Raw genomic sequence first — 21,096 nt, 5'->3', positions numbered from 1 at the left:
GTCCACACTCCGTATCTCAGCAGCAAACCGTTGCCACTACATGCAAAGGGTGTCCAGAAGCCACTGCTTCAACTCTGCAGAGCCGCCCTGCCGAGGGTCCTTGCTGTCTTCCCTCCCTGGGCGTTCTGAGGTCCCCCTTCCCCTGCCCCCAGGCTTCATTCCTCTGGCTCCACCTCCTCCGTGTCCACAGTCAGCCCTCGGCCCCAGAAAGCCGCTCACATCTATGCCAGCCCCCGTCCTCCTGAGAGTGACTGCCATCTCACTCAGAAGAAACGCCAAGTCCATGTGGGGCCTCGCCAGCCATCTAGTCATCCTCACATCCCCGCTTTCATTCAGTTCCTCCGAGCTCCCCGCTGCCCACCTGCACCGGCCTTTGCTCCCGTCGTCCCTTCCTGCCCCAGGGCCCCTGCAAGGCCCCCCACCTCTTCTCCTTTAAGCCCTTGCTCAAGTCATTCTCTCTGTGAAGACCTCCGTGACCACACTAGACCACGCTACCTATAAGGGCAGCCCCTCGCTCACACACCCCCGGCAGGCTCTCTTCCCGTTGGCCGAGCCTTACAGGCTCTGCTGAGCCCACGTGAGAACTGGGCTCTGATGTCTGGGAAGCACTTCCAGGCCTTCTGAGGGACTTCGGGGTGGGTTTGAACCGCCAACCTGTCGGTGAAGAGCTGAGTGCTTAAGAGTCTGTGCCACCCAGGGACTCCTGAGTGTCCTTGGTTCCTCCGTCTCTTTCTCTTTGTTTTCCGCTCTCTTTCTCTTATCCCCCACCCCCCAGCAGAACGCAAGTTTGCCTGGGCAGAGCGTTTCCGGTATTGTCCTCAGTGCCTAGAACAGGGCCTGTACAGAGTAAATGCTCAATGAATCATCACCGAGTGAGGAAGAAGTGCGTGGTCTCTGGAAGCCCCCCCTCCACTGGGGGGGGGGCTTGTGGTCACTCTCCCAGGTCTGGCTGTACTGCGCTGAGTGTTCCCTAGCCGCTGCGGGCTGCCTGCCTAGTCCCTCATCCCTCCCCAAACTCCCTGCTGTCAAACTCTTCCTGTCTGCCAGGAAACACCATCAGCAATGGATCTCGGCAGAAAAGGCCCTTCTGCCACTGCAGCTGAAGGGACGTGTGACCCCAGCTGAGCCGAGCTTCTGGCCCAGCTTGGTGGAAGTGGGGCTTGAGCCCAGGGTGCTTTCTCAGTATTCTTTACTTACCTACCCCCCAACCCCACTCCACCCCGGGCACCTGCTCAAGTGGGTGACCAAGCATTTCCAGCAGTCCTGCCCAGCCCACCTCTCTGCGGTCTGGTCTCTCGCCGGGCATAGAGGCCATGGCTGGCGGGGCCTGGGGAGGCAGAAAGGACCAGCTGGACCGTAGGATGATTGGGGTGTAGCAAATAGATGTGCTCTGTGGTGAGTTCAAAATCCAGTCAGGTTTGGAGCCTGACCTCATGGGCTGAGCTGGTGCTGCTCCAGTTGGTTCTTTGATCTGATCTTGAACTGGGCGGTTTGGGATGCATCAGAACTGGCACCCCCTGGCGTGTGCTGGACAGGCAGCGGCCCAGGCTGTGGACTGTACCTCCTGAGTCTACCCTGCCTTCTAGAATTGCCCTGGGGAAATGGTGTGTAGGAGCTATCCCACCTTCTTCCTGATGGGCAGCTCTAGTGACATGGAAGCCCGGGTTGTGTCTGCAAGTTAGGTCTTTGCACAGGCCAGAGCTTCAGCCCTGCCCTCCTTGACCCATCTCCATCCATCTCCTAGGGAGCTCTCCAGGACTTCCTGACCCCCTTTTCCAGACCAGACCGGGGGAGGTACCCCCTCGGCATTTACAAGGCCCTGAGTATGAGATAATCAAAACAGCACCCACGCCTGGCGGCCTTTGGTCTCCCAAGAACCAGACGTCCCACACCATCTTCACGATCTTTCCAGCCTAGCCGGCTCAACTTCCCCTCTCCATTGGACAGCCTTTGCTTGAGACCCGTAAGGTGGTCCTTGGCTGCTCTTCAGATGACCAGGGTTAGCTTCTTAGTCTGCCTGGATATGAGAGGTCCGCTGAAGCCCATCCACCCTAGGGTGCCCCGCCGATCTTTGAAATACTGTGTAGCATGGCTTTCGGCAGTACAGCAAAATAGAAGCCTCCACAGAATGACAAACTGGTAGGTGGTGGGAGCTGACGATGCCCCAAAAACTCACTGCCATCCAGTCCATGCGCCTGTCAGTGACCCTGTTGGACAGGAGAGATTACCCCTGTGAGTGTCCAACGCTGTGACGGTTTGTGGGAGTAGAAAGCCCTGTCTTTCTCCTGAGTAGTGGCTGGTGGTTTAGAACTGCTGACCTTGCAGTCAGCAGCCCAATGTGTAACCATTAGGCCACCAGGACTCTAACCACATCATAAGGATCTCTTAGGAGCAGCCCTGGTGAACAGTGGGTTAAGTTATGGGGTACGATCCCAAAGGTTGGTGGTTCAAATGCACTAGTTGCTCTATGACTTACCGTCTTGAAAACCCTATGGAGCAGTAGCACTCTGCCCTGAAGGGTCATTGTGAACCAGAGTCCCTTCGGTGCTTGTGAATCTGAGTTCTCCCCTTCTAGACCGGCCACTCCTTGAGAGCAGGGGTTGCGTCTGATGTGGAACCAAAGTGCAGGGAGCAGCGGCTTAGGGACTGAGTGAAGTTGAAGAAGACACCAGCCTCGTAAAACTTGCTCTGATTTCTCATTTTCTACTAAGAGGAACATGCCCCTCCCCTCCCAGGAGCCCCCAGAATCCAGTCTCCCTGAAGTGCCCACAGTTTACCCACTAGCGACATTAAAGGCCAAATGATCAGCCACAATGGCTCGCCCCAGCTGGGGTTCACCTCAGGGAGCTGACATTCTGGTTGCTCAGATGCAGCTGACTGAGTTTGGTGTGCTTCTGGGCTCCCCAGTGAGCCCTGGGCTTTGGGGTGGACTCAGAAGCCTGAGGGCCTGGACCGGCCTTCATTTGCTGCTGAAACAGGTAAACTGTGCATGGGTGAGCGAGTGTGGGCCACCCACAGCCTGGGTGCAAGGAGAATAAGTACCAGGGGGTAGGGGTGACATTCTGCATGGGAAGCCAGTCCCTTTGTACCTTGGACCTCAGGGCGGTCTTCTATACGATGAAGGCAAGTCCCCCATCCTGTGCGCCTTAGAGAGGACAGTCTTCAGCCACTAAGATGCTGCAGTAGAATGGCTCTACACGCCACCAGGTAGGTGCTGAGCTGCTAACCTACCAAGGTCACCGGTTCGAATCCAGCAGCTACTCTATGGCAGAAAGATGAGACTGTCTCCTTCCATACAGATTACAGTCTGAGAAACCCAATGGGGCAGTTCGTCTCTGTCCTATGGGACTTTGGTGAGCTGGCATGGACTTGGCAGCAGTGGGATTTGGTTCCTACACACGGGAGGAGCCATCAGTAGGATGGAAGGAGGAGTGTAGAGGAGAGAGCTGCCTGCCACACCCAGACCATATAAGACCCATTACATCCATTCAGTTCCAACTCAGGGCAAACCCCATGTGTGGCCCAGGAGGGATTTCTTGGCAGGCAGCCTAGTCTCCCGTGTGAACCTTGTAGTTAGCAACTGTATTAGTCTGGGTAGACTAGAGGAACAAATCCAGGGAGACTCATATGTATAAGCAAGAGCTTTATAGACAAGAGCAAGTTAATATTGAGAAAACAGCCCAGTCCAGATCAAGTCCATAAGTCAGGTATTGGCCCATATGTCTGATATCAATCTATAAATTCCTCTTCAGACTCATGAACCACATGCAGGATGATTACAGACCAGTGGGTGGGAAGTCTTATGGATCCATTGGCAGTGTAAGCATCTCATCGCTGGCAGGGGTCTCCACGTGGCTCTTCCAGCTCAGGGTACCAGCGTAGCTCCATGTGTGTCATCAGCTGAGAGTCTCTCAGGGCGTGAGCGAGTGTCCCACCCCCAAGGAAGTATTCATCTCCTTAGCGTCTCCAAATGAGGTCATCAAGCTGTGGACTGTCACAAACTCCGCCCCTTCACTCGGAAGTCTCAGATTGACAGCCCCCCATGCCGCTGTCAGACTCACTGTCGTCATGGGGTTTCCAACTCGGGACAGAGTAGAACTGCCCCTCTGGGTGTCCAAGGCCGGCCAGCTTCATGGGAGCAGAAAGCCTCATCTTTCTCTCAGGGAGGGCAGGTGGTTGGAACCGTTGGCCTTGCAGTCGGCAGCCCAACATGCAGATACTTAAGTGCTGGCTGTTCTTACGGCCAACTGGCTTGGAATGAGTCTTGGACTGGGATTGACCATGTGGCCTTGACGAGTGACCCTGCTTCTGGGGGGACTCAGCTTCCCTACTCTGTAGAGGGGGCCCTGCCTTCTGGCTCTGACTCTGTGGGAGCCCTGCCCCTCAGCTGACAGTGACCTCGACCTAGTGCCCGGGGGTGTGACAATTTGCACCCGGCTGGGTGGGAGAGGCACGTGCCTGGTGGGGAAGCCAGGGAGCGGCTGGTGCCAGGCTTCTTGGAGAGTTCTGCAGGAAGTTCGGCAGGCTCTTATCGGAGGCAAGGAATCAGCCCGTTGCCATGACAACAGAGTGCCCGCAGCGCTGCGGGTGTCTGATGAGCAGCAGGAGTGGGGAGGCCTGGGAGACATTCGCCAGTGGTATGGGTTCCCCTGTCCTGACTCCCTGTTGGAGCTGTCCCCCAGGATCCGGCTTCTCTCAAGTGTTTCTCATGCAATGTTGAGGGGCTGCGGGATGGGAGGGAGGCAGAGATGGAGCACCGACGGCGTCCTAGGTGTGCAAAACTGGAGGTGTGGGAGCTGAGGCCCACCCCACCACAAGGGCTGGTGCCCACAGACTGGTCCCCTCCTCCGAGGGTTGACAGAAGAGGGTTGACAGAAGCGAGAGATCTGGTCATCTGCAAGGTGAGCCACGTATTCACCTGCTGACAGCAGACTTGTGCAGCAGAGCCGCGGTGTGGAAGGGCCTCCCTGTTGGTCCTGGTGACAATGCCGGTGCACCCAGACCCTCTGCTCACACATGTCAATGGGGATCCCCATGCCAGTATTAATATGGGGTGCTTTCCCAGCACCTCACCCCTACCCACTCTCCACGCAGCCCCTGGGGATGCCTGGGTCTGGCTTTCTTTGATGTCGGCGTCCAGCTCAGAGTGATGCAGTGAATGCTTGGGCTGAGCAGTGGGTGGCAGGGACTGGTTTGTCAGCCTTACTTACTGCCCAGCTCCTGTCCCAGGATGGCCTTCCTAACCCCAAATAACAGGCTTCTTTAGCCAGTGGCTTTGCCCTCTCTCGGCAGATCCATTTGCTAGCCACAGATGTTTGGAGAGAAGGAGACATGGCCCAGGTTGTCTATTCGGGAGGGAGGGGCTTGCTGGCAGAGACGGGGTGAAGTCGGGGTGGGGGACAGCATCTGAGTCCACCCTGGGCCCACAGGATCACCTGTGGCTCCTTCCCCAGATAGGTGGCTGACACCTATGGGTGTATTTTGCCAGCTTCCCTTTAATATGGACTGGGCTTGGTCCATCCTCCTGTGACCCCAAGGAGTGGAGACTTCTCATACGGGGAGCAGTGTGGGGGGGGGGGCTCCTCCTAAATCAGATGCCCAGACTGGACTCAGGCTGTAGGGGTCTGTACATGAGACATGCTGACGTCTCCTCAGCACTCGCCCTGGGCTTGGGGGGCGATGGGGATAGGAGGGGAATCAAAACACACCGGGGGTGGCAGGGTGGCAGCTAGCTGCCCTGGAGCTGCTTCTGATTACAGGGACTCCGTGATTTGCAGAGTGCAAGGCGGCGCATGGTCCAAGAGGACTGGCAGTGGCCACCACTGTGGGCTCCACAGACCAGCTAGGAGGGTGGGCGGGGCTGGCAATGTCTGGAGATGTCGAAACCCACTCCACAGCCCCTGGCCACCATTCACCGTCATTGGTGGTGTGGTCAGCGCTGGGCTCAGCTCCGAGCTGTGTCTTCCTCCTGAAGAGGCTCCTCTTGTAGCTGTAGACCGGGAAGTATTCTGTCTACAGCTGACCCTGACTCACAGTCACCCCGTGGCGACTGTAAATCTGGACAGGCACTGGACAGACATGGCTATAAAGCTGGACAGACACAGACTGCCTCGGAGCTGTCCTGCAGGGTGACTGGTGGGTTCAAACCGCTGACCCAGCAGTTAGCATCTGAGTGCTTCACCACTGCCTCTGGGGTGCGCTCCTTTCCTCCTGGCTCAAGGTCAATCTGAAGGACACTTGTGGACACCCAGCTCTTCAGAAGCTGAGTCGCTAGGCGCCGTCCTTTCCCACTCTGGGCCCCAAGTGAGGAAGTGGGACCCTCGGGGCTTCCCAGTGGTGCTTGGAGCCCAGTGGGTGTGGAGAAGAGGACTTGGGGGCCTCCTGGGAACCAGCAGGATCCTCACATCTTCGAAGGAGGCAGGGCCGGCACTTAGCAGACCTTCCTGTTGGCATTGCAAATTTTATCTTGTTGTAGCTTCTCCAGAGCTCCCCAATCGATGGACTGTTACTGCTCCCTGTTTGTAATTGGGGGGGGGGGGGGATACTGAAGCAGAAAGAAGGCTTATTGACCAGCCCCAGTGACTGGCCCAAGTGTCTTTGGCCCATTAACAGGGCAAAGCGAAGAGATGGGAACCTCTAAGGGGAGCTGGGCGAATTCTATGGGGTTTTGTTTGTTTGTTACCTCCAATTACACAGAAAAGGGGCGTGACACGCTCCCTTCCCAGCCTCCCCCTGAGGCTTAGGCCAGGATGAAGCTGTGCTGTCGTCACCACCCGGCCCCAGAGTTGGAGAAAAGCTCATTTTCCTCGTGCTACGTCTGAAGGAAGGCCTGGCGGTGGGGCTGCTAACCACAGGTCGGCAGTTTAAACCCGGCCGGCCATCCTGTGAGAAAGGTGGGGTTGGCGGCTCCCGTCAGCAGTTGCCGTCTGGGAAACTCACAGGAGCGGTTCTGCCCTGTCCCACAGGGGCGCTGTGAGCCGGCACGGACCCTGTGGCAATGGAGTGAAGTCCCATGAGTCTGGGCATCCTGCCCGTTGCTTCCTCTGCCAGTCTCTGCCACTGCCAAGGTCACAGTGACGGAGAGCAGCCGGAGGAGGCACCCGAAGCCTTTGAATGGGAAAATGCCCACAATGCAGTGGCTCGGGGCTCCACTGCTGAATGGAAGGGTGGTAGCTCCACTTGCCCAGCCTGCAAGGGGGAACAGCATGGAGACCTGCTCCCATAGACAGGAAGGCAGACCTGCGGGGGCACCTGCGAGTTGAAAAATCAACTCAACAGCAGGGTTACGCCCCTGGGTGCAGCCTTAGCCACCAGGTGGATCTCACTGTGGCTGTCTGACTGCTAGCCTCCAGGTCCGGTGCCACAGGGGGGGCCTGACAGCGTGTCCCTGTCACTGCTGCAGCCTGGAAAACCAGTGTGCAGTTCCCGCCTTTCGCAGGGGGCTGCTAACCAGCCCCACTCGGGGACCACTTGCCAGAGATGGTCCCAGGGCCCCAGCCTCCTGCCAGAGGAAGTGGGGACTCCCGGGAAGGTGGGTGAGCCTTGAACATATCTGCTGCACCCTAACCCGTTTGCCTGTCTTCTTTCTCCTGCAGGGCGGAGCCCGAGAACAGCCCTTCGGCCCCAGCTCAGGATGGCCCATCAGGAAAGCTGGGCCCGCACCTGGCCACGGAGGCCTCGGGCACCAACAGCTGGGAGAGAGACAAGGCCTGCCGGGAGCCAAGGCCTGCCCGAGCTCGCAGGTGAGACCCTGCCCTGCCTCCCATGCCGATGGGGTGCTTAAGCGGACCAAGTGCCTCTCTGGCCACCTTGCCCCCCTCTCTGTTGGCAGCTCTTCTTGGGAAGATGCTGTCACGTCAGCTCATAGCGACCCTGTACGCGACAGGGCAGAAGGCTGCCTGGTCCCGCAGCAGCCTCGTGTGACTATTTCCCTTGATGGGGAGCCTCTTTCTTTCCGGCTGCCCCTCAACTTTACCAAACACAACGCCCTTTTCCAGGGACTGGGCTTTCCTGCTGATACCTCCAAAGGGCCTGAGAGACAAGACTCGCCGTCCTCGCCTCTCAGGGACCTTCTGACTATTTCTTCCTAGGCAGAGGTTTGTCCTTGGGGCAGCCTGTGGTACTTTCAATATCCTTCAGCAGTGCTGCCATCCAAACGCGTCTCTGGCTCTTCTCCTTCCGTCCTCATTCAGCGTCCAACACCGTGGCTTGGGTCAGGTGCACCTCAGTCATCAGGGAGACAACCTTGCTCTTCCTGTTCTCAGGGGTCTTGTGCAGCAGGGCTGCCCGAGGCTGAGCACCCATTGATCTCTCGGCTGCTGCTTCCACGAGCATTTCTGGTGGCTCCTTGACCACTCGGATCTTCCCTCCGTCAGTCATGGGTGGGGGGTCCACATGGGAGGATGTGGCTTTCTCCACACGGAGTTGAGGTGCTTTGTCTTCCTGCCATTGGTGGTGGTGGGTGTCGCTCTGTGCTCTGACGACCCAGCTAGCAAGATTGCGGGTGCGGGGGCCTCATGGCTCCACTGCATACACAGCAGAAGCTGAGCAGTGGAGCAGGAGTGGAAGGCAGAAGGGCATGGGCAAGCATGACATCTTTGGTGATGGAAGGAAGCCACGCTAGTTCCTGCCTTCCCCAGGGACTGTGTCAGGGCAGGTCTGTCCGTGCGCATCTGCGCTTGGAGGGTGAAAGCAGCCAGGGATAGTAGAGGAAACAGAGGGCACGGCTGGGGTTCCAATCATTTTATTGACAGAAACAGGATGTGGGACTGACGGGCAGTGAGCTAGAAGTTGACTCCCGCCTTGAATGACAGGGTCCCTCGGTCTCTTGTAATGATGGATCAGCTGAGCCACTGGCTGCCGAGTCCAGGCTGTCTCATCTGTTCCAGCTCCCTGCATCCATCCCTTCATCCAATTACCCCACCATTGTTCTGGTGTTTGGTGTGTGCGCACTGAGGTTTGTAAAAGGAGTCCTGGTCTGGGGGCGGGGGGGACACCACCAGCCTCTCCTCGCCAGGAGTTGGCACTGCCTTGATGGCAGCGAGTTTGGTTTGGTTGTTCACAATGTGAAAGGCACCTGACCCCCACAGCAGGGTGGCAGCAGCGTCATGCTGAGCCGCACAGAGACATTGTGTGTGCGCAGGGGATGGTGGGGGTGGAAGGGTAACCGTTAAGGATTCCTTTATCTTCTCACTCCATTTGCCCACGAAGTTGTTGTGGCAGCCCCCCTGGTCATGCAGTTGCAGGCCCGTTCTCTGTATTCCTGGGTTTTGGAGAAGACAGGCAGTGCTGCCCTCAGGCTCAGGGAGGTCCCTGCACCCTGTCCTCCCAGCCTCTTGCCCTGCACACTGGAAACCGTCCCAGCGGTGGCTCTCTAGACTCTGTTCTATCCTAATAACTTATCAAGAAACCTCTCTTAGGAAACCCACCCCCCACCTCCTGCCCCGGGCCTGTGTTCTTGCCCCAGCCAGGGGGAGAGGGGTGCGTTGTCAGCCAACTCCCCCAAGTCCATGCCTGCCCCAGTAGAGCCCTTTAACAGATGCAGACACTGCGGCTGGACTAGCCCTGCCTCAGGAGGATAAAGGTGTAGCCATCCCAGGAGCCCCGGTGGCATGGTGGTGACGCGTTGGGCTGCTAACTGCAAGATCAACAGTTCAAAACCACCAGGTGCTCCTTGGGAGACAGATGGGGCTTTCTACTGCAAGAGCTGTGGCCTCAGGGCCCCACAGGGTAGGGGTGTGTGTTTTACCCTGCCCTGCGGGGTCCTGTGAGTTGGAATCTACTCAATGGCAGTGACTCACCAGCTCAACTGAGGCTGTCTGCCCTACAAAGAATTGCTCTGGTGAACCCCGGGGGGTGGGGGGGCTCTACTCGGTCCCGTAGGGTCGCAGTCGCAGTGAATGCCATCAACTGGAGGGCAGTGAGTTTAGTGGATCCATTCATGACCCCTGCCAACTTCACCCCACGGCCCCCTGTGCCGGCACGCCCAGGAGAAGCAACTGGGGGGGGGGGGTCAGGACCCGCAGGTGCCCCAAAGGCATGAGGAGATTTAAGGAGGGGTTGATTGGTCCCCCGACAGGCCCCGGAAACGATCCTGTGCAGCCAGCTCCTGTAACGAGGGACGTGGGCTGCTTTCAGGTGTGCGTAAGCTCCTGGCAGCAGTACAGCAGGTCGCTCGCTGCCATCAGCACGATGCTCAGCCTGAGCCAAAGACTGGTTCTCCACCCCTGCCCTGCTGGGAGCAGGGGTTCGGGAAGTTAGAGGGGTCCCTGAAAGCCACGGGTTCCTTTCCTGGTTTCCAAGACAGACTTAAGAAAACAAAACCATCTTTCTCCCTCCATTGTTCCCCCCACCCTCCCCCCCCTGCTCAAATTGCTAGCAGCTGTTCCCCGGGGATGTGCTCATAGGAAAGGGGAGGATTTAACAGGTGGCAACACCATCCCATGGAGTCAGTCCCCGCTTGGTCACTGAGCAGCGAGAGATGAGGCGCTTGCTGTCCACGGGGCACGTGTAGGAGGGGGTCCTGGGGGTGCCTGCCACCTGCCCTGAGAGCCTGTGTGCTTCCTAGCTACGTGTGCTGGGCTTTGCCGCTTGTCATTAGAGGGAAGTAGCTACGTAGTGACATTCCCGTGTCTGTCTGAAATGCTCAAAGTGGTTCCCTTGCAAACATGACACAGGACGGTGGGTGGTACGCCATGTTTCTGGTGCTCCGTGAAGGTCTGCACAGCCGTTGGGGTTCCCAGTCAACCCACTCTCGTGGTGACAAGGGGCACCCCAACACATTCCCTCGGTTTCCCTGCCCACCCCCACCCCCACCCTGATATCCCCCTTTTGTTGTCTCAAAGTTAATTCCCGGCAGGTGATGTCCCTTCACTCCCAGTTGACCTCTGGGGTCAGCTCTGGTTCGGCATCTGAAGAGTGTCTCGGAAGACTGTCTAGTCTCCCTCAGCGCCGGGGTTCTTAAAGTGATATGAGACATTTTCCCACATTGCTCTCCTATCAGGGTCCCTTTCCGGTGGCCCTGATTAGAATGCTGAGCAGTGGTCCCTGGTGGTACCTTCTAGTTCGGCCATCCGCGTCCATGAGGCTGTGGTTCGTTCGTGCAGACGTGTCATCCTGCGGGTCCGTGGCTTCTTTCCTTTCTGTTCTGGATGAAGGGAGACCTAGGTCGCTTTCCAAATTCCCAACACTGCTCACCCAGTGAGGATGGAGAACCTGACTCTGTGAACAAACCAGGCTTTGTACCAGCCGACCAAGACCTTCCCGTAAGATGATCGCCCTAACGCTTCAGACCCAGAAATCCAGTCCTGCAAGGAATTCGGCCGGCGACATCATATAATGTCACAATTACACACACTCGATAAGAGTATGGATCTGGACAGTCACAGACGCATATGCACCCACACCTCTACGTCTACCTGGACACACATCAGCCTACATACATACATAAACATATACAGCCACGCCTATCCTTTGCTGGCGATCTTGGCTGTTCCTTCACAGTTCTGGTCCCTTCCTGTGGCCTCCCTGAGTCGGTCTCCACTTGACCTTTGTTGGGTGTTTCCTAGGGCGGTGATAGGCTTTGAAGGGGTCTTAACGTTTAGCCTTATATCTGTTCTAAGCGTCAATGCTCTACAGCAGCGAAATAATGTTATGGTTGGGGGTCCCCACCACATGAGGAACTGTATGAAAGGATCGCGGCACGAGGAAGGCTGAGAACCACTGCTCTAGAGTTTTAGAAGGGAATTGGATAGTGCGGCCTTGCTCTGAAGAGTCAAGGGGGAAAGTCTGCTAGCCCGGCGGGAAGGCTCTGAGGACAGAAAGCATGCAGGCCTGCGTTCAAATCCCAGCTCGGCCACTTGCTGCTGCAGGCAAGTCAGCTCCACTTCCTGAGCCCCATTTTCTGCACCTGTAAAAGGAGGAGCAAAGCCACCCCCTGAGCCCCTGAGTCTCAAACCCAGGGTACCTTTGTACTCGATTCCCACAGCCATCCTACTAAGAATTCCCCAGGGAGGTTCGGTTTTTTTCTCCCAAACCACCTCCCTTGCCAACGGGATTGTGTTTTTCAAAAAAATAAGAATCCTCAGAGCCGGCCCCGATTATAAGCTGAGCTAACCCGACTTCATTTAACTGCAGCCGAAGCGTTTGAATTCAATTGAACGGGAAGTAATCATTCCCAAAGCGTGGGGGTGTTGTAGAGGTGATATCAGATATATGTCTCATTACATTAGACCCCAGCAAATACAAATCCCATCACCAGCTGCTGTGTGCCTTCCCTCCGTCCCTCCTGGGAAAGCCAGCGGGAGCGGCGGATACCATGTGCTAGGAGCTTGGGGTCGGGATGTGGTGGGGAGGAAAGGAAGGGGGGAGGCTACATTGCCGATTAATTATTTAAGGAGTGATATATTTACCAAGGCCAGCCATTTGCATCTTCAATAATCTATTAAGCAGTCGTTAACCTCTCTGGCTGTTTTAAATAATCAATTGGCGTTGAGGTAACAGAGAGCGGCTGTCTCATTAGGTCATATTAAGTCCTGATTTGAGGCACTTCATCTGAAGTGTGACAGGATCATTGGCTCCGAGGCGGTGAGCTGCTCACCGGGAGCCCAGGGTCCCTCACACCTGACTTTTCCCCCCAGTGCCTCCCGAGACCCAGACTTGACGCCACCACCGCCATCCTCCAGGGGGAAGAAGAAGAAGAAGAAATCCGCCCGGAAGAAAAGGAAGAGGTGAGGACCCCCGTAGATCGCAGGAAGGCAAAGGGGGATGGTTCCAATCACGCACTGTGTGGCCCGGGGCAAGGCCCTCTCCTCCTGGTGCCTGTCTCCACTGGTCGGAAGTAGAGGGGGACCCACCTCTTGGGACCCCGTGGAATCTGATGGGAAAGTGGATCCAGAAGCTGCCCACTGTCACAGTGTGTGGCACCAAGTCAGTGGTGAGACCAGGAAACAGCTCCCGCTTCCTGGGTGCAGAGTTCCTGCGAGCTTCCGCTGTGCCAAGACCCAGGCTTGGTGGCCAGGCTGCCACCCTCACTCACCCACCTGACCACAGTCTTCCCGAGCCCGGGTCCTGCTCCCCAGCCTGCTGCTGCTCGGAGGTGGCAGGAAGGTGATTTCCCACTCAAGCCCCCTATGGGACAGAGCCCTGGTGGCGCAGTGGTTAGACATTGGACAGTGGGAACAAAGTCACCTGCTTCCCTAGAGGAAGACAGACCTCTGGACTCCCTTCCACAGGGGCAGTTCTGCGCTGCCCTATGGGGTCGCCGTGGCTCGGAATGGGCCTGAGGTCAGGGACTCAGATTTTCTGAGCTGTAGTCCCAGCAGCCATAGAGATGGCCGGGCCTTTCTGCAGCTGCACAGCCAGGCGCTTAGCTGGTGCCCACGTTAGAGATGAGAAAGGCTCAGGGTGGTCAGAGAACCTCCAGGGCCGCACCCCAGCCTTCACACTTGGCTCCCCTGTACCCCCACCCACCAGGCCAGATGCCCAGGACGTTGGACTTGTGTTGTCAACTATCATCTTTCATGGGAATTTCGGAAACACTGATCCCCCCCTCCCCGCCCCAAGCTTCCACCAAGGCGGTGAAAAGCACCGCAGACAGGTAGGCTGCACTGTCACCATCACCGGCCGGGCAGGTTTAGACTCAGGCTAACCTTGTTTCGGTAGCAGCGTGAACAGCAGACAGCTGCAGGGGGGCAGCAGAGAGCAGTTTCTGGATGACAGCCTCCCTCCCCCACCCCTCACCCCCAGGGTTTCTGGGACCTCCTGCCCCTGGCACCAGGGAGCCCTGGTGGGGATGGGTGAGTGCTCTGCTCTGGACCCCCAGGTCGTCTGTTGACACCCAGCAGAAAGATGAGGCAGCCTGTCTCCATAGAGACTGGGACCTTGGCACCAGAAGCCCTGCAGCAGTTCGATTCCGGCCGGTTAGGAGTTGAGATTCTGGTCATCGTGACCCCTGCCTGTCTCACTACCGTCTGGCAGAGGGGTCTGACTGGGGAAGCCAAGGCAGGCAGAAGCAGCAGGGAACACTCTAGGACCTGGCCAGAGGGAACAGAGTCAGCAGGCTCAGAGAGACCTCAGTGTCAACCCCAGCTCACCTGTTTCCTTAGCTCTGTAACTTTGGGCACGTCAATTCCCTGTCATTAAAAGGTAGGCTGCTGTTCCTCCCTAAGAAGTAAGTGGGAGGATTCGCGCATTCAAGTGCACGCAGAACAGAGGCAGGTAGATGGATAGATAGGTGGATAGATAGATGTAGATGCCTCTGCCTATCACGTAGACATAGCAGGGAATGATATGATAGCTAGGCACCATTGTGTCTCCAGTGACCTCCGTACACTAGCACACAATGCTGCCTGTCTCACCAAGGGTCTTCCCCCAGCTGAACCCGTCTTGGGTGAGACCTCTGCAGGAATCTGAAATACTAGTGGTGCAGTTTCCAGCCAGCCACCACAGCAGGGCAGGCTGACAGATGGGTGGTGGTCGAGCGTCCAAACACTCGCACGGCCGTGCTGGACAAGGGCCCCTTTGAGAGCCTCCCTCTGAAGCCTGTCTCCCACCCCGGCAGGTCCCCATCATACAGTCCTTCGCCGGTCAAGAAAAAGAAGAAGAAAAGTTCCAAGAAGCGTAAGCGACACAGGTACTGTCCTCCCGCCACTGGAAGCATGTCCTCGCATGCTGGAACATGCGTCATCTATCGATTGTCCCTTATGTGCCTGTTGTCTAAGGACAGACTCTGGCTGCAAGGGCCAGAGGCTCCCTGAGTTACCGTCCAGTCACCAGGAGGGCTGACGGGAGCAAACAGGAGACCCAGGCCACACCCTGCTCCCCTCAGGCCCTGCTGCAGGTCCAGCTACCAGGGGAAGGCTGGCGCTCTCTCTCTCTCTCTCTCTCTCTCTCTCTCTCTCTCTCTCTCTCTCTCTCTCTCTCACACACACACACACACACACACACACACACACACATCCGGTCTTATAAACTCCCAGGGACAGGACTCAAAGCCTGACCGCTGTGATGGTCCATGCTTATGAGGACCTTAGGTACAGGTTATTGTGCGCTGACCACCCCTCTACTGTAGGATACTGCGGCTGGAAACTCTTGTTTCCCATCCCGAGGGGCTCACGAAAGGATGTGAGCCTCCCGGGCACAGGTGGCCTGGCAACCTCGAGGGACCTTGAGCACAAGTCCAAGCTTCAACCTCACTCAGCTTTCTTTCCTTCCTCCCCTGCCTCCAGGTCATCCTCCAAGAAGAGAAGGCACAGGTAAGAATCGAGTCTGCTGCCCCAACCAAGCTTGGGGACACTTCCACCTTCTTTGGGCATAGCCTGTCCTCTCTCTGGGCCTCAGTTTCCCCCGAGGAAGGCAAGGGCTGGAATCCCTGAGAGTTAGTTCCAAGCCAGCTTTTAGTTGCCAGGAGGCCAGCCCCCTGGGCTTGGGTACCCCCGGTAGAGAAGAAGGACTAAATCCACCCTCCACCAAAGCCTTCCCTGAGCCCCCACTCCCTCCATAGGACCTCAATCAGGACAGGGGCCTCAGTGGCTCACAGAGCTCTGCTTGGCGCCTCAGACCTTGTGACGAAGGGCCCCTGTGTGAATGGACTGGACCTCAAGCTGGCCATGGGCCCTACCCCTGCCCCCTAGCAGAGTGTCAAGGCAGTCAGGCATCGGTCTTGTTCTGAGTCCACCCAGGCTGAACGGACCTCCGCAGGGTGCCCCCCTCCGTGCATGCCCTCGGCCTGACTTGTTTTGTTTGATCTGTGGCTGCCATTTGGCATCTTCGGATTGATTGGCCCTTTTCTCGTTTAGCTCCTGTAGCCCCAAAAGCAAAAGGAAGGAAGAGAAGAAGCACAAAAAACAGTAAGTCAGTAGCACCCAAAATGCATCGCCTGGCCTGGGAAGGGGATGGGGAGACACCTGCCAGAGGACTGGGGACCCGAGGGGGAAGGGAGGGGGAAGACGAAGCGCACATCCTTGTGGCAGCTATAGGCTTAGGTCTGCATGACTGAACCTTGTCTTGGGTCTTGTGTTAGTCTGGACACATTAGAGAAACAAATCCACAGAAGCTGCTATGTATAAGAGAGTTTTATATAAAGGTGAAGTGCACATCAAAGAAACATCCCACCCTAGTGCTGCTCAAGCCCACAAGTCCAACATTAACCCATCTTCCCGGCACCAGTCCACAAAGTCCTCCTCCATCTCACAAACCACACGCAGTGATGCCAACTGCAGGAGGAAAGCTGAGTCAGTGAGCATGTAAGCATCTCAACACTGGCAGGGGTCTCCACACGGCTGCTCCAGCACCCAGGGCTGCATCAGGGTAGGTCCATGTGGCTTCTCCTCGAGGATGTCTCACAGGAAGTAAGCCTTGCCAGCTGAAACAGGGAACTGGCTAAGGCAGCTGCACCCTGGTCCGACCATCACAAAGCAAGAGACCCGAGAATTCAAAAGGTGAGGCTCACCAAGCCATTTATCTCTTGGCCCTTCAGTTAACCCCACATGTGTTTATTGGCCAGGTTGGCACAATAAACCTTAACTCTCAGGTCTGTACACACGCATCACCTGTGGAGACTCACACACGGCTTGGCAATACTTGCGTGCCTCCCGGTCTCACAAGGTGAAGTGCTGGCGTGGTGAGGTATCGCACCCTCCCCTGGAGAGCCGGTGTTCTTCAGGGGCTAGGGTGGTACGGTCCCTTTTGTTCCCTGAAGAACAAGGGGAAGAAGCCTGCAGGGGCCAGTAGGAGGGATGGGTTAAGGTCTCCTATCAATGTCCCTGCACGGTGGTGCCGGAGAAGAGAGAGCGAATCTGGGTTGGCACTAATCTGGCCACAGTGCTCCTTCGAGGCAAGAAGGACAAGACTTTGTCTCACGCATGCCAGACGTGTTGTTGGGAGAGAAATCAGTCCCTGCAGGACGTCAAGCTTGCGAAAGTGAGGGCAGTGACAAAAAGGAAGGCCCTGGGGGAGGTGGACTGGGCACAGGCACTGCGGCTGCAGTGGGCTCAGATGGGGAAAGCTCGCGAGGATGGGCCAAGGTCAAGCAGTGCTCCATTCTGTCGCGCATGGTCAAGATGGGTCGGCCCCAACTCCGTAGCACCTAACAACAACACAAAGCCCACAGAGCAGCCCTGGCTGCCCTCTACAGCAGCTAGATTCTCAGCCTGTGGGTCGCGACCCCTTTGGAGGGGGTCAAACGACCCTTTCCCAGGGGTCGCCCAATTCATCACAGTAGCAAAATGACAGTGATGAAGTAGCAACGAAAATAATGTTGTGCTTAGGGATCACCACCCCATGAGGAACTGTATGAGAGGGTCACAGCCCAAGGAAGGTAGAGAACCACTGCCCCAGAGCATGAGCAGGTGTTTGTCACCATGGAAAAAAAAACTGCTTTTTCTCACTACGACAAGTTTCCATTTCCTTGAAACTTCCAAGTCTCCGTGATCTTTCAAACTGGCCGGCTGCCCTGAATGCAACTGACCGTCTGGCAGACACCCTGGGAAGCCCCCGTCTGACCAGACCTTGTTTGCAAAAGGCGCGGCGAGGAGACAGAGAATGAGGGGGGTCCTGTGCGTGCACTGGATCCACAGTGGGGTGGCTGCACCGCTGCGTCTCTCCCCCTCCTCGAGGGGCCCCCCACCGTTTCATAGTTTATAGCTGGTAGTAGAAATTCAAACCAGCTAGCGCTGCCTGTGGAGTTCAGTTCCCAGGCAAATTAAAAGTAAATTCGGTTACAACCCACCTCCTTTATTGTCCTGCAAACATGTCAGCGCTGGTGTTTTCCAATCAGCTAATATTTTATCTCCCGCCAAGAAGCTTCTAAAAGTGCGTCTCAAAGGCAAGTGGAGGCAGAGTCTTCTGGAGAGGGAGGAGGGGCCCAGCTGGGCTGCCCAGCGGGTCTCTGCACCCACATCAGTGTGCATGCTCTAGAGGGCAGCCAAGGCACCTATCTGTTTAGTTCTAGAGGCACCTGGGGTCCAGGGTGGGGGTGCCATGTGACATGGGCGGGTGGGATAGCCCATAGCCTCTTAAGCACCAGGTTTTCCTCCCCCAGAGCTGCTTGGGGTGGGGGTGTCTGACGAATCACTGACCTTGTTTAAGCCTTGAGCTACCAGGGTATGGTCTGACAGAACTGACTGGGCTCCTCAGGTGCCTGCCTCCTGATAGGGCCAGCTGTAACTGCCCCAGGCTCTCTGACTTGGCCCAACCCCCTTGCCACTCCTTGGCTGGTGGTGTTGGAGGGACATCCTCAGTCCCCACTGCCTGGAGACCACGGTCTTGTTCACAGCACGGATTGCTGTGTGTGTGTGTGATTCTGGCTTACTGTGGAAGAAGCATGTGGCCCTGTGAACCAGTTTCGACTCAGTGCTAAGATGCTCGACTCCCAATTGCCAGTCTAAGGTTACAAATTGGTGGCCCAAAGGCCTAATTAACTCTGCAAATGGGTTTGATTTGCCTCAAACTCTTCAAACTCTGTGTCCCCCATTTGAAATGGGAGGATTTTTACACCAAAATCTGTGTTTCCACATTCCTGTGAATAACCACCAGAGGCAGCGGGGAGGACGGGGCAGGCTGGGAGGCAGGAAGCCAGGGTGGCAGGGGAGGTCCTTTGACTTGGGAGGGACATGGGCACTCACGGAGCCAGATCTCTCACTTCCTCTCCTCTCGCCCAGATCCCGAGGCCGTCCCCGAAAGTCTCACCGCCACCGTCACCGCCGCTGCCACTCACGGTCACAGAGCTCGGAGTCCCGGTCCTCGAGCTGCGAGAGCAGGTAAGCCCAGGCTCCCGGGCGCCCTCCCCCAGCCACGCTCAAGTAGTCGATTCCAGTGCATGGTGACACGGTTGAACTGACCCCGCGGGGTTTCCAGACTAAGCCTTGAATGAGCATCCTGGCATTTAACCCGCCGCGCCACCAGGACTCTGCGGATCCAAATGACAAACCACATGTTCTGCCTTCGGTACCAAGTGGCAATGTACCATCCCCATTCCCCTCCCGCAGCAAGCCCGTGATGCACTAAACTCACCACATTACCCCAGTACCAGCCAGGTCAGTCTCAGAAAACTCCTCCAGACCCTGTCACCTCCTCGCAGAGTTGCCCTGTGGATCCTCCAGGGCATGCCCCCTCCCCGTTGCTCTCAGGCAGTCAACAAGCGCACCCAACCCCAGGTTGTTCGCAGAGCACAGACGTGCTCAACTCAACAGTGGCACAGCCATGGCAACAAATGAGGGACTGGGCACCGTGTTCTGCTGTCCCCCACCCCCTAGTGTCCACTGGGCTACTAGGTCCTCCATGGGCATGGGACCAAGGTGAGAGCCGGCCCTGGGACCACCCAGCCAAGCAGTGACACAGAAGAGTCAGGAAAAGAGGAACATCCCAGAGGAGCAAGAGTCAGAAGACTCTGTCCTAAACCAGGCTTTGTCATTTATAAGCTGGCTGACCTCAGGCAGGTCCCTCATCGTCTCTGAACCTAGATCCCTCATCTGTAAAACTGGACAGTAGCTGGACGACCTCTAGCCAGACAAGGCAGGGAAGACACCGTAAGTGGAGGTGGCGGGGGAGAAGATGCTATGCAAACCCATCAGGTGGGTGGTTGCCTGCTTCCTGGGGCTCAGGGAGCGCCGTCTCAAAGAGTCAGGTGTTGATGGAGGTGGGGAAACCAGATCCAACCCTGAGAAGCTGGGGAGCCAGCTCAGTCAGGACACAACGTCTGCCCTGCTCAGGTTAGGGGCTCCCTTTGTTTTGCAGGGGTGTCAAGTGCACATCGACAAGGGTGCTCCAAATAGTTGGTGGAACAATAGAATGAAACGAGAGTGGGATTTCCCCGCCAGTGCTTTGAAGTCCACTGACCACGCAGAGGGACTCAGCCAGACAAACCACACTCCCTGCTGTCTGGCCCATTCTGACGCCTGGCAAGCCGATGGCATTGGGTAGATGTGCCCCTGTTGGTTTCCAAGACTGCCAGTCTTTCCAGGAGCACAAAAGCTCATCATCTTGCTGCATGGCGACTGGTGCTTTCTAACTGCTGACCTTGCAGTTAGCAACCTGATGCATAACCACTGTCACTAGGGCTCCCTTGCGAGACAGACAGGCACACACCAGCAAAATCCAATGGGAGACGAGTTCGATGGAGGAGTTGGCGGGAGGATGGACAGAGGGAAACACACCTGAGACCATCCGCAGAGCCTGTTCATCCCCGAGCCCCTTCCCCACTCTCAGGGCTCTCTCCCTGCCCCTAGGCACCGAGGCCGGTCCCCAGAGGAAGGGCGCAAGTCCCGCAGGAGGCGCGTCCGACGCTGTCCCAAGACCCTCTGCAAGGCCAGCCCAGACGCCCGGTCCAGCCACCCAGCCAGCCAGCCCCTCCAGATGCTCAGCCTGCTGTCAGCCAGGGGTGTAGTAAGTATTCTGCCTAGCCTCCTCTACCCGCCCCGGTCGTGGCTCTGGGGGGGGGGGGGGAGGCGCAGGTGCCAGTTGAGGGCAGGGGGTGATGCATTCCCGTGCAGTTGCTGGAGAATTGCCCACTGGCTTCAGACCTCACTCTTGATGAGCGGCCCAGTCATTGATCCGCCTGTGGCAGCACTTGGCTTGAGGACTTGGAGACAGTGAGAGCACCTGGGATTCTATCAGGTGGCTACCGACCAATCACGAACATTTGCCAGAGTCATGTCACAGGGGGCCTGTTGGCGATGCCATGAGAGGCTTCTTTGGGGCGGGGGAAAAAAAAGACACTCTAGCTTTTAACCGAAAGCTGCAACTTTTAGGTCGGCTGGCTACCAGCTGGGATTTGATTTTTGCCCCTGACTGCAACTGTGAATTCAGGCGAGGGTCTCCCACTTGACCTGTGCGTTCTGGTGTGTCCACGAAAGGTCTGGGTTGCAGAGGGCGTAATGGCTCTCAGCTGTCCCTTCCACAGGCAGCACAGAAAAGCCAAGGCCCAGAACACGGTAATCTGATGTAGCAACTTAGCAGGGAAGAGAACGCAGACACCATGCTTCCCCAGGTCCAAAGGAAGGGGACTGAGAATTGGACTCTATTCCCTGGCTGTGAGATGGGACTCTATGTGATGTCACATTCCTTGGCTGTGTGTCCTCCCAGCAAGTGGCCTAGCCT

At 56.9% G+C, this 21,096-nt stretch overlaps 1 protein-coding gene across 1 annotated transcript in view; it reads left to right on the top strand.

Moving 5' to 3' along the window:
• SRRM4 (serine/arginine repetitive matrix 4) overlaps positions 1-21,096 on the top strand; it is a 128,961-nt gene that overhangs the window by 90,224 nt on the left and 17,641 nt on the right. Inside the window, exons 2-8 of the mRNA XM_075535101.1 lie at positions 7,596-7,742; positions 12,639-12,728; positions 14,561-14,632; positions 15,228-15,254; positions 15,798-15,848; positions 18,660-18,758; positions 20,226-20,382. Coding sequence (XP_075391216.1) covers positions 7,596-7,742; positions 12,639-12,728; positions 14,561-14,632; positions 15,228-15,254; positions 15,798-15,848; positions 18,660-18,758; positions 20,226-20,382 — 643 coding nt within the window. The remainder of the gene's footprint in view (positions 1-7,595; positions 7,743-12,638; positions 12,729-14,560; positions 14,633-15,227; positions 15,255-15,797; positions 15,849-18,659; positions 18,759-20,225; positions 20,383-21,096) is intronic.

This window comes from Tenrec ecaudatus, chromosome 16 (assembly GCF_050624435.1).
Source record: "Tenrec ecaudatus isolate mTenEca1 chromosome 16, mTenEca1.hap1, whole genome shotgun sequence".
Lineage (NCBI taxonomy): Eukaryota > Metazoa > Chordata > Mammalia > Afrosoricida > Tenrecidae > Tenrec > Tenrec ecaudatus.
This window is presented reverse-complemented; position numbering and strand designations above follow the sequence as displayed.